Here is a 16,208-nt window from a genome sequence, read left to right as displayed (position 1 = left end):
ATTATCACATAGAACACACCGTATTATCACATATAACACACCGTATTATCACATAGAACACACCGTATTATCACATAGATCACACCGTATTTTCACATAGAACACACCGTATTATCACATAGAACACACCGTATTATCACATAGAACACACTGTGTTATCACATAGAACACACTGTGTTATCACATAGAACACACCGTATTATCACATAGAACACACCGCATTATCACATAGAACACACTGTTTTATCACATAGAACACACTGTATTATCACATAGAATACACCGTATTATCACATAGAATACACCGTATTATCACATAGAACACACTGTATTTTCACATAGAACACACCATGTTATCACATAGAACACACCGTATTATCACATAGAACACACCGCATTATCACATAGAACACACTGTTTTATCACATAGAACACACCGTATTATCACATAGAACACACTGTATTATCACATAGAACACACCGTATTATCACATAGAACACACCGTATTTTCACATAGAACACACTGTATTATCACATAGAACACACCGTATTATCAAATAGAACACACTGTATTTTCACATAGAACACACCGTGTTATCACATAGAACACACCGTATTATCACATAGAACACACTGTATTCTCACATAGAACACACTGTATTATCACATAGAACACACCGTATTATCGCATAGAACACACCGCATTATCCCATAGAACACACCGTGTTATCACATAGAACACACCGTATTATCACATAGAACACACCGTATTATCAAATAGAACACACTGTATTTTCACATAGAACACACCGTATTATCACATAGAACACACTGTATTCTCACATAGAACACACTGTATTATCACATAGAACACACCGTATTATCGCATAGAACACACCGCATTATCCCATAGAACACACCGTGTTATCACATAGAACACACCGTATTATCACATAGAACACACCGTATTCTCACATAGAACACACTGTATTATCACATAGAACACACCGTATTATCACATAGAACACACCGCATTATCCCATAGAACACACCGTGTTATCACATAGAACACACCGTATTATCACATAGAACACACCGTATTATCACATAGAACACACCGTATTATCATATATAACACACCGTGTTATCACATAGAACACACCGTATTATCAAATAGAACACACTGTATTTTCACATAGAACACACCGTGTTATCACATAGAACACACCGTATTATCACATAGAACACACTGTATTCTCACATAGAACACACTGTATTATCACATAGAACACACCGTATTATCGCATAGAACACACCGCATTATCCCATAGAACACACCGTGTTATCACATAGAACACACTGTATTATCACATAGAACACACCGTATTATCAAATAGAACACACTGTATTTTCACATAGAACACACCGTGTTATCACATAGAACACACCGTATTATCACATAGAACACACTGTATTCTCACATAGAACACACTGTATTATCACATAGAACACACCGTATTATCGCATAGAACACACCGCATTATCCCATAGAACACACCGTGTTATCACATAGAACACACCGTATTATCACATAGAACACACCGTATTCTCACATAGAAAACACTGTATTATCACATAGAACACACCGTATTATCACATAGAACACACCGCATTATCCCATAGAACACACCGTGTTATCACATAGAACACACCGTATTATCACATAGAACACACCGTATTATCACATAGAACACACCGTATTATCACATAGAACACACCGTGTTATCACATAGAACACACTGTATTTTCACATAGAACACACCGTGTTATCACATAGAACATACTGTGTTATCACATAGAACACACTGTATTATCACATAGAACACACCATATTATTACATAGAACACACCGTATTATTACATAGAACACACCGTATTATCACATAGAACACACTGTATAGTCTGTAATACCAACATGTTTTAAGCAGACCACCATAGTCCCTGTGCCCAAGAACACTAAGGTAACCTGCCTAAATGACGTTCGCCCCATAGCACTCATGTCGGTACCCATGAAGTGCTTTGAAAGGCTGGTCATGACTCACATAACACCATCATCCCAGAAACCCTAGACCCATTCCAATTTGCATACCGCCCAAACAGATCCACAGATGACACAATCTCAGTCACACTCCACACTGTCCTTTCCCACCTGGACAAAAGGAACACCATTGTGAGAATGCTGTTCATTGACTATAGCTCAGCATTCAACACCATAGTGCCCACGAAGCTCATCACTAAGCTAAGGACCCTGGGACTGAACACCTCCCTCTGCAACTGGATCATGGACTTCCTGGCGGGCCGCCCCCAGGTGGTAAGGATAGGTAACAAGACATCCGCCACGCTGACCCTCAACACAGGGGCCCCTCAGGGGTGCGTGCTCAGTCCCCTCCTGTACTCCCTGTTCACTCATGACTGCACGGCCAGGCACGACTCCAACACCCTCATTAAGTTTGCTGATGACACAACAGTGGTAGGACTGATCACCGACAACGACGAGACGGCCTATAGGGAGGAGGTCAGAGACCTGGCAGTGTGGTGCCAGGACAACAACCTCTCCCTCAATGTGATCAAGACAAAGGAGATGATTGTGGACTACAGGAAAAAGAGGACCGAGCACGCCCCCATTCTCATCGACGGGGCTGTAGTGGAGCAGGTTGAGGGCTTCAAGTTCCTTGGTGTCCACATCACCAACAAACTAACATGGTCCAAACACACTAAGACAGTCGTGAAGCGGGCACGACAAAACCTATTCCCCCTCAGGAGACTGAAAAGATTTGGCATGGGTCCTCAGATTCTCAAAAGGTTCTACAGCTGCATCACCAAGAGCATCCTGACTGGTTGCATCACTGCCTGGTATTGCAACTGCTCTGCCTCCGACCGCAAGGCACTACAGAAGGTAGTGCGAACGGCCCAGTACATCACTGGGGCTAAGCTGCCTGCCATCCAGGACCTATATAACAAGCAGTGTCAGAGGTAGGCCCTAAAAATTGTTAAAGACTCCAGCCACCCTAGTCATAGAGTGTTCTCACTGCTACCGCACGGTAAGCGGTACCGGAGCACCAAATCTAGGTCCAAGAGGCTTCTAAACAACTTCTACCCACAAGCCATAAGACTCCTGAACATCTAATCAAATGGCTACCCAGACTATTTGCATTTCCCCGACCCCTACCCCCTCTTTTACACTGCTGCTAGTCTTTGTTGTTATCATCTATGCATAGTCACTTTAATTACTCTACCTACATGTACATATTACCTCAACTAACCGGTGCCCCCACACATTGACTCTGTACCGGTACCCCCCTGTATACAGTCTCGCTATTGTTATTTTACTGCTGCTTTTTAATGACTTGTTACTTTCATTTCTTATCCGTATTTTTTTCAACTGCATCGTTGGTTAGGTGCTCGTAAGTAAGCATTTCACTGTAAGGTCTACTACACCTGTTGTATTCGGCGCATGTGACTAGTAACATTTGATTTGATCACGTAGAACACACTGTATGATCAAATAGAACATACTGTCTTTACATATACTGTACAACACACATAGAATTAGGGTTGCAAATGTCTGGTAACTTTCACAAATTTCCCAAGTTTTCCAGAAACCCAAGTGGAATGTTACTGGAATCAGGAGGAGGGAATCAGGAGGAGGGAATCAGGAGGAGGGAATCAGGAGGAGGGAATCAGGAGGAGGGAATCAGGAGGAGGGAATCAGGAGGAGGGAATCAGGAGGAGGGAATCAGGAGGAGGGAATCAGGAGGAGGGAATCAGGAGGGAATCAGGAGGAGGGAATCAGGAGGAGGGAATCAGGAGGAGGGAATCAGGAGGGAATCAGGAGGGAATCAGGAGGAGGGAATCAGGAGGAGGGAATCAGGAGGAGGGAATCAGGAGGAGGGAATCAGGAGGAGGGAATCTGGAGGAGGGAATCAGGAGGAGGGAATCAGGAGGAGGGAATCAGGAGGAGGGAATCAGGAGGAGGGAATCAGGAGGAGGGAATCAGGAGGAGGGAATCAGGAGGAGGGAATCAGGAGGAGGGAATCAGGAGGAGGGAATCAGGAGGGAATCAGGAGGAGGGAATCAGGAGGAGGGAATCAGGAGGAGGGAATCTGGAGGTTGGAATCAGGAGAAGGGAATCAGGAGGGAATCAGAAGGAAACCTGGGAATTTAGGGAAGGGTTCCCGTAACTTTGCAACCCTACATAGAACACAGTGTAGTATTTCCAGTTACGGTTTAGCGTCCAACATGGACACAACACAGAGGTCACAGTTCATTTGACATGTTCTATACGTCACACATGAGTCCAATGTGCAGGACAGATACCAATGTACAGTATAATATACTACAGTATGTATATACAGAAGTACATATACGGATATGTAGAACTAACACACACGTACCTGGGATGTGGTACTGCTCCTTAGCTACCATGGAAACAGAAAAACAAGTTAAGTTGATTGACAGTTTAAGGAGGATGGCATCAGCATATAGAATATTCATATATACTGTAGAATGCAGTAGCTTGTGATTTGTCAAATGTTTGTTTTCCTACTCTAAGATGGATACATCTATATCTCTGATGAATAAGAAAGCAGTAGCTCCTGGCCCTGTAATGTCATGGTTTAACATAACTCTATGTAATGCCTTATAACCTGTCATAACCTGTACCGGCTCTAAAGCACACAGATCAAGGATCCGTTACTGGTTTCACTAGAGCTAGTTTGGCAGATAACGCTGGCAGATAACGCTGGCAGATACCGCTGGTAGATAACGCTAGCAGATAATGCTGGCAGATAACGCTGGCAGATACCGCTGGCAGATAACGCTGGCAGATACCGCTGGCAGATAACGCTGGCAGATAACGCTGGCAGATAACGCTGGCAGACACCGCTAGCAGATAACGCTGGCAGATAACGCTGGCAGATAACGCTGGCAGATAACGCTGGCAGATAACGCTAGCAGATAACGCTGGCAGATAACGCTAGCAGATAACGCTGGCAGATAACGCTAGCAGATAACGCTAGCAGATACCGCTAGCAGATAACGCTGGCAGATACCGCTGGCAGATAACGCTGGCAGATACCGCTGGCAGATGACGCTGGCAGATACCGCTGGCAGATAACGCTAGCAGATAACGCTGGCAGATAACGCTAGCAGATAACGCTGGCAGATAACGCTATCAGATAACGCTGGCATATAACGCTAGCAGATAACGCTGGCAGATAACGCTAGCAGATAACGCTGGCAGATAACGCTGGCAGATAACGCTAGCAGATAACGCTGGCAGATAACGCTAGCAGATAACGCTGGCAGATAACGCTGGCAGATAACGCTGGCAGATAACGCTAGCAGATAACGCTGTCAGATAACGCTGGCAGATAACGCTAGCAGATAACGCTAGCAGATAACGCTGGCAGATACCGCTGGCAGATAACGCTGGCAGATAACGCTGGCAGATACCGCTGGCAGATACCGCTGGCAGATAACGCTGGCAGATAACGCTGGCAGATAACGCTGGCAGATAACGCTGGCAGATAACGCTGGCAGATAACGCTGGCAGATAACGCTAGCAGATAACGCTGACAGATAACGCTGGCAGACAACGCTGGCAGATACCGCTGGCAGATAACGCTGGCAGATAACGCTGGCAGATAACGCTGGCAAATTAAGTGAAAGAGTGCTGTGACGGGCATAAGTTGGAACAAAGTGATGTAGCTAGACACACAAACACTGCACACACACACACACACACACACAGTCAGATGACCACAGACAGACAGACACACACACACCAGAGCAGCGGAACTTCTTGCTCTTGATCTGCCCGATGCGTTTGTTGGCCAGTCTGCGTGGGCTGGCACAGCGGGCACCGCTGGTCTCTATGGGGTTGGACCTCAGGTAGTCTGCCAGCCATTTCAGGTTACAGTCACACACAAATGGGTTCTGAGCCAGGTGACTAGGAGGAGAGAGGGGTCAGAGGTCAGGTTTTAAAAGAATATGGAGGGCCCAACCACTTCTGGTTTTGTTTATACCTGGTAGTTAATTGATTCCAGGTCCTGGACTCCCCAAACACTCCTGGTTTTGTTTCACCCTGGTAGTTAATTGATTACAGTTCCTGGAGGGCCCAACCACTCCTGGTTTTGTTTCTACCTGGTAGTTAATTGACTCCAGGTCCTGGACTCCCCAAACACTCCTGGTTTTGTTTCTACCTGGTAGTTAATTGATTCCAGGTCCTGGACTCCCCAAACACTCCTGGTTTTGTTTCTCCCTGATAGTTAATTGACTCCAGGTCCTGGACTCCCCAAACACTCCTGGTTTTGTTTCTACCTGGTAGTTAATTGATTCCAGGTCCTGGACTCCCCAAACACTCCTGGTTTTGTTTCTACCTGGTAGTTAATTGATTCCAGGTCCTGGACTCCCCAAACACTCCTGGTTTTGTTTCTACCTGATAGTTAATTGACTCCAGGTCCTGGACTCCTCAAACACTCCTGGTTTTGTTTCTACCTGGCCGTTAATTGACTCCAGGTCCTGGACTCCCCAAACACTCCTGGTTTTGTTTATACCTGGTAGTTAATTGACTCCAGGTCCTGGACTCCCCAAACACTCCTGGTTTTGTTTCTACCTGGTAGTTAATTGATTCCAGGTCCTGGACTCCCCAAACACTCATGGTTTTGTTTCTACCTGGTAGTTAATTGATTCCAGGTCCTGGACTCCCCAAACACTCCTGGTTTTGTTTATACCTGGTAGTTAATTGATTCCAGGTCCTGGATTCCCCAAACACTGCTGGTTTTGTTTCTACCTGGTAGTTAATTGATTCCAGGTCATGAACTCCCCAAACACTTCTGGTTTTGTTTCTACCTGGTAGTTAATTGACTCCAGGTCCTGGACTCCCCAAACACTTCTGGTAGTTAATTGATTCCAGGTCATGGACTCCCCAAACACTTCTGGTTTTGTTTCTACCTGGTAGTTAATTGATTCCAGGTCCTGGACTCCCCAAACACTTCTGGTTTTGTTTCTACCTGGTAGTTAATTGACTCCAGGTCCTGGACTCCCCAAACACTGCTGGTTTTGTTTCTACCTGGTAGTTAATTGATTCCAGTTCCTGGACTCCCTAAACACTTCTGGTTTTGTTTCTACCTGGCCGTTAAATTATTCCAGGTCCTGGACACCCCAAACACTCCTGGTTTTGTTTCTACCTGGTAGTTAATTGATTCCAGGTCCTGGACTCCCCAAACACTTCTGGTTTTGTTTCTACCTGGCCGTTAATTGATTCCAGGTCCTGGACTCCCCAAACACTCCTGGTTTTGTTTCTACCTGGCCGTTAATTGATTCCAGGTCCTGGACTCCCCAAACACTTCTGGTTTTGTTTCTACCTGGCCGTTAAATGATTCCAGGTCCTGGACTCCCCAAACACTTCTGGTTTTGTTTCTACCTGGTAGTTAATTGACTCCAGGTCCTGGACTCCCCAAACACTGCTGGTTTTGTTTCTACCTGATAGTTAATTGACTCCAGGTCCCGGACTCCCCAAACACTCCTGGTTTTGTTTATACCTGGTAGTTAATTGATTCCAGGTCCCGGAGGGTGTAAACACTTCTGGTTTTGTTTCTACCTGCCCGTTAATTGATTCCAGGTCCCGGAGGGTGTAAACACTTCTGGTTTTGTTTATACCTGCCCGTTAATTGATTCCAGGTCCCGGAGGGTGTAAACACTTCTGGTTTTGTTTCTATCTGGCCGTTAATTGATTCCAGGTCCCGGTGGGTGTAAACACTTCCGGTTTTGTTTATACCTGCCCGTTAATTGATTCCAGGTCCCGGAGGGTGTAAACACTTCTGGTTTTGTTTATACCTGCCCGTTAATTGATTCCAGGTCCCGGAGGGTGTAAACACTTCTGGTTTTGTTTATACCTGCCCGTTAATTGATTCCAGGTCCCGGAGGGTGTAAACACTTCTGGTTTTGTTTCTACCTGGCCGTTAATTGATTCCAGGTCCCGGAGGGTGTAAACACTTCTGGTTTTGTTTCTACCTGGCCGTTAATTGATTCCAGGTCCCGGAGGGTGTAAACACTTCTGGTTTTGTTTCTACCTGGCCGTTAATTGATTCCAGGTCCCGGAGGGTGTAAACACTTCTGGTTTTGTTTCTACCTGGCCGTTAATTGATTCCAGGTCCCGGAGGGTGTAAACACTTCCGGTTTTATTTCTACCTAGTAGATAATTGCACTCACCCGGTGTCCCAGGTCTGAATTAGTCCCTTATAACAAGGAGAGGATGAAAAGCAGAAGTGTTTGGGCCCTCCAGAACCGTCATTGAACAGACCTGCTCTAATACTCTATGGATGTGAAGACTTCATCTGTATGTAGGATTGAACATGTATGTATGCCTGTTTGGGTATTGTATTTGACAGTACACCTATGCGTCCGTCCGTGTGTGTGTGAGAGAGAGAGAGCCTCAGTGCAAACAGTGTCTGTATACTGTGAAGGTGTGTGTGTGAGACTCACAGTGTCTGTATACTGTGTAGGGGTGTGAAGGTGTGTGTGTGAGACTCACAGTGTCTGTATACTATGTAGGGGTGTGAAGGTGTGTGTGAGACTCACAGTGTCTGTATACTGTGTAGGGGTGTGATGGTGTGAGACTCACAGTGTCTGTATACTATGTAGGGGTGTGAAGGTGTGTGTGAGACTCACAGTGTCTGTATACTGTGTAGGGGTGTGAAGGTGTGTGTGAGACTCACAGTGTCTGTATACTGTGTAGGGGTGTGAAGGTGTGTGTGAGACTCACAGTGTCTGTATACTGTGTAGGGGTGTGAAGGTGTGTGTGTGAGACTCACAGTGTCTGTATACTATGTAGGGGTGTGAAGGTGTGTGTGAGACTCACAGTGTCTGTATACTGTGTAGGGGTGTGATGGTGTGAGACTCACAGTGTCTGTATACTATGTAGGGGTGTGAAGGTGTGTGTGAGACTCACAGTGTCTGTATACTGTGTAGGGGTGTGAAGGTGTGTGTGAGACTCACAGTGTCTGTATACTGTGTAGGGGTGTGAAGGTGTGTGTGAGACTCACAGGGTCTGTATACTGTGTAGGGGTGTGAAGGTGTGTGTGAGACTCACAGTGTCTGTATACTGTGTAGGGGTGTGAAGGTGTGTGTGAGACTCACAGTGTCTGTATACTGTGTAGGGGTGTGAAGGTGTGTGTGAGACTCACAGTGTCTGTATACTGTGTAGGGGTGTGAAGGTGTGTGTGAGACTCACAGTGTCTGTATACTGTGTAGGGGTGTGAAGGTGTGTGTGTGAGACTCACAGTGTCTGTATACTATGTAGGGGTGTGAAGGTGTGTGTGAGACTCACAGTGTCTGTATACTATGTAGGGGTGTGAAGGTGTGTGTGAGACTCACAGTGTCTGTATACTGTGTAGGGGTGTGAAGGTGTGTGTGAGACTCACAGGGTCTGTATACTGTGTAGGGGTGTGAAGGTGTTTGTGAGACTCACAGTGTCTGTATACTGTGTAGGGGTGTGAAGGTGTGTGTGAGACTCACAGTGTCTGTATACTGTGTAGGGGTGTGAAGGTGTGTGTGAGACTCACAGTGTCTGTATACTGTGTAGGGGTGTGAAGGTGTGTGTGAGACTCACAGTGTCTGTATACTGTGTAGGGGTGTGAAGGTGTGTTTGAGACTCACAGTGTCTGTATACTGTGTAGGGGTGTGAAGGTGTGTGTGAGACTCACAGTGTCTGTATACTGTGTAGGGGTGTGAAGGTTCCTTTAGCCAGGGTCTGGATCTTGTTGTCGTAGAGAGACAGCAGAGCTAGATTCTCCAGGTCCTGGAAGGCTGTGGCTCGAATACAGTGGATCTTATTGGCATTCAGGAGACTGGGAGAGGAAGAGAGAGAGAGAGAGAGAGAGAGAGAGAGAGAGAAGCAGAAACACAGAGAGAGAGAGAAATAGGGAGATGGAGAGAGGGAGGGACGGAGGGAAGAGAAGTTCAGTTCCTAAACTAAAAGCACATACTGTATATCAGGCTCTGGTCAAAATGAGTGCACTACATAGGGACTAGGGTATGATTTAGGAAGTAGACAGTATAGTGTACTACATAGGGAATGAATTAGGAAGTAGACAGTATAGTGTACTACATAGGGAATGATTTAGGAAGTACAAAGTACAATGTACTACATAGGGAATGATTTAGGAAGTAGACAGTATAGTGTACTACATAGGGAATGATTTAGGAAGTAGACAGTATAGTGTACTACATAGGGAATGATTTAGGAAGTAGACAGTATAGTGCACTACATAGGGAATGATTTAGGAAGTAGACAGTATAGTGCACTACATAGGGTATGCTTTAGGAAGTAGACAGTATAGTTTACTACATAGGGTATGCTTTAGGAAGTAGACAGTATAGTTTACTACATAGGGTATGATTTAGGAAGTAGACAGTATGGTACTTACAGCAGTTCTAGAGAGCCGAGTCCCTCAAACAGTCCTCTGGGGAGATCTGTGATCTTATTACCATACAGGACCCTGCAGAGACCATATAGAATAAGACTCAGTACTATACCAGTAACACCATGACAATATTACCATACAGGACCCTGTAGAGACCATATAGAATAAGACTCAGTACTATACCAGTAACACCATGACAATATTACCATACAGGACCCTGCAGAGACCATATAGAATAAGACTCAGTACTACACCAGTAACACCATGACAATATTACCATACAGGACCCTGCAGAGACCATATAGAATAAGACTCAGTACTACACCAGTAACACCATGACAATACTAGACAACATGGCGCTCAGGATTCTGTGGCCCCATCTGGCTCATATCACTCATAAGAGGGAACTGGAACACACCCACACTAAAAGGCACGGCACAGTCCCATTCATCCCAGACAGGGCTATCCCCTAAGGGGACACTTACCAACTACCAACCCCCCCTCCTCCCCTGGACCCCCACAGAAAACAAACACACACACACTGTCTCCCAGACCTCCCATTGAGGCTGATTCAGTAGGACACATAACATAAGGACTGTATGTTTAACTCTATATAAACACTATACATTATTCACAATGATATGTACACACACACTCCCTCATGATCATGTATATGCTACAGATGTGTATAACACAGACAGAGACATGTCAACACATACATTAGTACACACAGACTGACAGACAGACAGACACACAGACGGAAAGACACACATTTTGACAGACACAAAGACTGACAGACACACAGACATAAAGAGAGAAAGACAAACACACACTGATGGCGACACACACACACAGACACACTGATGGCGACACACACACACACACACACACACACACTGATGGCGACACACGCACACACTAATGGCGACACACAGACACACACTGATGGCGACACACAGACACTGATGGCTGATGGCAGACACTAAAAATAACTAGATGATAGTTGTGTGTTGCTGTTTAAAATAACAAGATGAGAGTTGTGTGTCGCTGTTTAAAATAACTAGTTGTGTGTCGCTGTTTAAAATAACTAGATGAGAGTTGTGTGTCGCTGTTTAAAATAACTAGTTGTGTGTCGCTGTTTAAAATAACTAGATGAGAGTTGTGTGTCGCTGTTTAAAATAACTAGATGATAGTTGTGTGTCACTGTTTGGTGATGGCGATGGCGACACATAGACACTGATGGCGACACACAGATACACACTGATGCAAACAGACTCACAGTGAGTTGAGGGCTCTCAGGCCTTGGAAAACATCGGGAGCAATCTCTGATATCTGATTGTTACTCAGATCTCTGGAAAGACGGAACAACAACAAGTGTTACAGTGAGAACCATGACCTTTAACCTCACACTCTCTCTGACGTCACCACTTAATGACATCTTCTTTAGGGGGCTGCTTCCTAAATGGCACACTATTCACTTTATAGTGCACTACTTTGGACCAGGCCACTATTCACTATACAGTGCACTACTTTTGACCAGGCCACTATTCACTATATAGTGCACTACTTTTGACCAGGCCAAATAGGAGTCTGGTCAAAGTAGTGCCCTATGTAGAGAATAGGATGCCATTTCCCATTTGGGATGCAGCAGGCAATGGAAATGCATCATACAACCTTGGTGAGATGATATAAACCATGCAGAATAGAAAAACCACAAGAGGACCAGGCTAAGGGGAGGTCTCCTGGAATCTAGCCAACAGAAGAGCTCCCGTGTTGGGCCTTAGAGGTCCAAACCCTCTCCTGGATTAGATGGCACATTTTTTAAACTTTTTTTTTTAACCTTTATTTATACAGGTTTTTCTCATTGAGATAACATCTCTTTTCCAAGAGAGACCTGGTCCAATAGCAGCAGGGGGAACAACGTTTCAGACAAAACAACTTACATACACTAACACAACATTAAACAAACTTCTTAAGGCTAGGGGGCACTATTTTCACGTCCGGATGAAAAGTGTGCCCAAAGTAAACTGCCTGCTACTCAGGCCCATAAGCTAGGATATGCATATAATTGGTAGATTTGGATATAACACACTCTAACGTTTCTAAAACTTTTTGAATAATGTATGTGAGTATAACAGAACTGATTTGGCAGGCGAAACCATCCAGGGGACTTCTTTTTGAGGTCAATCTGTTTTCCATTGTTTTCTATGGTAAACCTGTTTTAATAGAAATATGCTTGCAGTTCCCATAGCTTCCACTAGATGTCAACAGTCTTTAGAAATTGGTTGATGTTTTTCTTTAGAGAAATGAAGAGGTATGGCTATTCAGAACTATTCCAGCCAAGTGCACTCTAATGTTTTGATGCGCTGCGACCTGGAACATTCTTCACTTCGTTTTCGTCCGGTATTTTACGCAGTTTATCCCGTCTTAAATTTGATCGATTATTTACGTTTTAAAATACATAAAGTTGTATTAGGAAAGTTGTTTGAAATGTTTGGACAAAGATTACAGGTAACTTATTAGATATTTTGTAGTCATACTGGGCGAGTTGGAACCGGTGTTTTTCTGAATCAAACGTCAAAATAAATGGACATTTTATAGATATAACGACGGAATTAATCCATTTGTGATGTTCATGGGACATATTGGAGTGCCAACAGAAGAAGCTCTTCAAAGGTAAGGCATGAATTAAAGTTATTTCTGAGTTTTGTGTCGCGCCTGGCAGGTTAAAATCTGATTTTAATGTGTTGGTATGCTGGGCGCTGTCCTCAGATAATCGCATGGTTAGCTTTCGCCGTAAAGCCTTTTTGAAATCTGACATGGTGGATTAACAAGAAGTAAAGCTTTAATTTGGTGTAATGCACTTGTATGAAAGTTAAATATTTCTAATATTTTTGGGGGGAATTTCGCCCTCTGCATTTTCATCGGATGTTGTCAAATCGATCCCGCTAACAGGATTTGATCCATAAGAAGTTTTAACAAAACTATAAACACACATACAGTAAAATAAAACATTTTATGTAAAAAACACAAAAGTCTTGACTAAAAACAGCTGTCGTAAAGACAATTACACTCTTCTATGATATATACATCGATCAAGTGTTTAAACTCCCCCAACGAAACGGTACTTGAAGAGAATGATGAAATTCAAGCGTGTACACACACACACACACACACACACACACACACACACACACACACACACACACACACACACACACACACACACACACACACACACACACACACACACACACACACACACACACACACACACACACACACACGCTAACCCTCCACTTACATCCTGCCTTAACCCCCCCTCGCCTTAGCTCACTGAGAGTTCAACTAAAGGTCTCCAAAAACCAGTAGCAGATAACAGATAAGACTCTTACTGTATATAATCACTCTGTAGGGTAGGAGACAGGGGGTTAGGGGGGTGTGTGTGAACTGTAGAGGTCAAAGGTGGAAGGGCAGGAGTTTTATTTGATTTTATTAGGATATCTTTTAGTGCTCATTTGGACTAACCTAAGAGTCCTTAAACATAAAAAAAAAATATATATAATATGATCACATTTTCACATATAACACACTGTTACAAACAGACATAATACACTGCCATATTGACCAGATTAATACACTAACAGTCTGAAAAGACAGACTGGTTCCTTCATCTACCAAAGTCCTGCACAACCTTCCAATGTATTATATCTAAATGGTTCTAAAGTATTATTTGATTTTATATATCAAAAGGTTTCTGGTTTGCAATCTGCAGCCTCCTAATTTAACTTGCTGATGCATTTCCCCAGACCACAGAACAGTAGTTCACCTGACTCCCAATTAATGCTTGGGCTGTTTTCTTAAGAATCTTTCCTGGTAAACATCTAGCTATCCTTCCGATCATGCATGCACTTTTATTTGACATTTTTACATAGATGAGTTATTTGAGATGACCATGATAAGCAGTTGTCTAGCTGCACCCCTCAATTGGTTTCTACCGCTTCCTCACGTTGTACTCCCCCATACTCTATTCTTCCTCACGTTGTAAACCCCATACTCTACTTCCTCACGTTGTACTCCCTCATACTCTATTCTTCCTCACGTTGTAAACCCCATACTCTACTTCCTCACGTTGTACTCCCTCATACTCTATTCTTCCTCACGTTGTACTCCCCCATACTCTATTCTTCCTCACGTTGTAAACCCCATACTCTACTTCCTCACGTTGTACTCCCTCATACTCTATTCTTCCTCACGTTGTACTCCCCCATACTCTATTCTTCCTCACGTTGTAAACCCCATACTCTACTTCCTCACGTTGTACTCCCTCATACTCTATTCTTCCTCACGTTGTACTCCCCCATACTCTATTCTTCCTCACGTTGTACTCCCCCATACTTAATTGCATCCAATGCTGTGTTGGCCTTTTCCTGGTGGAACAGACCAACTTAACCGTAGGTTTCTTGGTGTGCAAAACAAGTTTGTTCTGGCAAACCCAATCCCTGATATTTCCCAGATCTATTTGTAGAGCCTGCTGTACCTTTTGAACTGATTGTCTTGCTGTATAAATTGTAATATCATCTCCAAACACAGCAGCTTGAGTTTCAGACAAGGCATAAGGAAGGTGGTTGGTATATATTAAGTAAAGGGGGTTGACTAGTTACATTCTGCGCAGCTTCTTGTAGGAGGTGAAGGCTCCAGGAGGAACTGACTTGATACCATTCTGCTCCAGACGACTAGGAGGGAGAGAAGGAGGGAAGGAAAAGGGAGAGAGTGAGGGGAGGGAAAAAGAGAGAGGGCGGGAGACAGAGGGGAGGAGAAGGGAGGGAGAGACACCCATCGGCAATGAGATTCATTCCAATTACACTCATGTAAGACATAGGAGGTTAGTCTCTCTCTCTCTGTGTGTAAGTATGTGTGTGTTTTGTGTGTGTAAGTATGTGTGTGTTCTGTGTGTGTAAGTATGTGTGTGTTCTGTGTGTGTGTGAGTATGTGTGTGTGAGTACGTGTGTGTTTGTTCTGTGTGTGTGAGAGACAGGAAATGTTGAGGGTATCAGACACAGTTTGAGATATTTGTGTGACTGGAGCCGTTAGCTGACCAGGGGAATGCTCACCTGTTAAACTGCCAAACCACTCAGAGACTACAGCATGACACTACTAACCCCCCTCTGTCTGTCTGTCTCTCTCTCCTTCTGTCTGTCTCTCTCTCATCCTGTCTGTCTTGCTCTCCTTCTGTCTATCTCTCTCTCCTTCTGTCTGTCTGTCTCTCCTTCTGTCTGTCTCTCTCTCTCCTTCTGTCTGTCTCTCTCTCTCCTTCTGTCTGTCTGTCTCTCTCTCTCCTTCTGTCTGTCTGTCTCTCTCTCTCCTTCTGTCTGTCTGTCTCTCTCTCTCCTTCTGTCTGTCTGTCTCTCTCTCTCCTTCTGTCTGTCTGTCTCTCTCTCTCCTTCTGTCTGTCTGTCTCTCTCTCTCCTTCTGTCTGTCTGTCTCTCTCTCTCCTTCTGTCTGTCTGTCTCTCTCTCTCCTTCTGTCTGTCTGTCTCTCTCTCCTTCTGTCTGTCTGTCTGTCTCTCTCTCTCCTTCTGTCTGTCTGTCTGTCTGTCTCTCTCTCTCCTTCTGTTTGTCTGTCTGTCTCTCTCTCTCCTTCTGTCTGTCTCTCTCTCTCCTTCTGTCTGTCTCTCTCTCTCTCCTTCTGTCTGTCTCTCTCTCTCCTTCTGTCTGTCT

General features: G+C 44.4%; 1 protein-coding gene across 1 annotated transcript in view; it reads right to left on the bottom strand.

The window, feature by feature from the left end:
- Positions 1-16,208, bottom strand: part of LOC129843036 (slit homolog 1 protein-like) — a 123,162-nt gene that overhangs the window by 33,696 nt on the left and 73,258 nt on the right. The window contains exons 10-15 of the mRNA XM_055911764.1: positions 15,153-15,224; positions 11,768-11,839; positions 10,492-10,563; positions 9,769-9,912; positions 5,848-6,011; positions 4,456-4,479 (exon numbers count right to left, since the gene is read on the bottom strand). Of these exons, the coding sequence (XP_055767739.1) occupies positions 4,456-4,479; positions 5,848-6,011; positions 9,769-9,912; positions 10,492-10,563; positions 11,768-11,839; positions 15,153-15,224 (548 nt within the window). The remainder of the gene's footprint in view (positions 1-4,455; positions 4,480-5,847; positions 6,012-9,768; positions 9,913-10,491; positions 10,564-11,767; positions 11,840-15,152; positions 15,225-16,208) is intronic.

The sequence above is a fragment of the Salvelinus fontinalis genome, unplaced genomic scaffold, assembly GCF_029448725.1.
Source record: "Salvelinus fontinalis isolate EN_2023a unplaced genomic scaffold, ASM2944872v1 scaffold_0090, whole genome shotgun sequence".
NCBI lineage: Eukaryota > Metazoa > Chordata > Actinopteri > Salmoniformes > Salmonidae > Salvelinus > Salvelinus fontinalis.
Note: the sequence above shows the minus strand (reverse complement) of the source record. Positions and strands in the feature narration are given on the sequence as shown.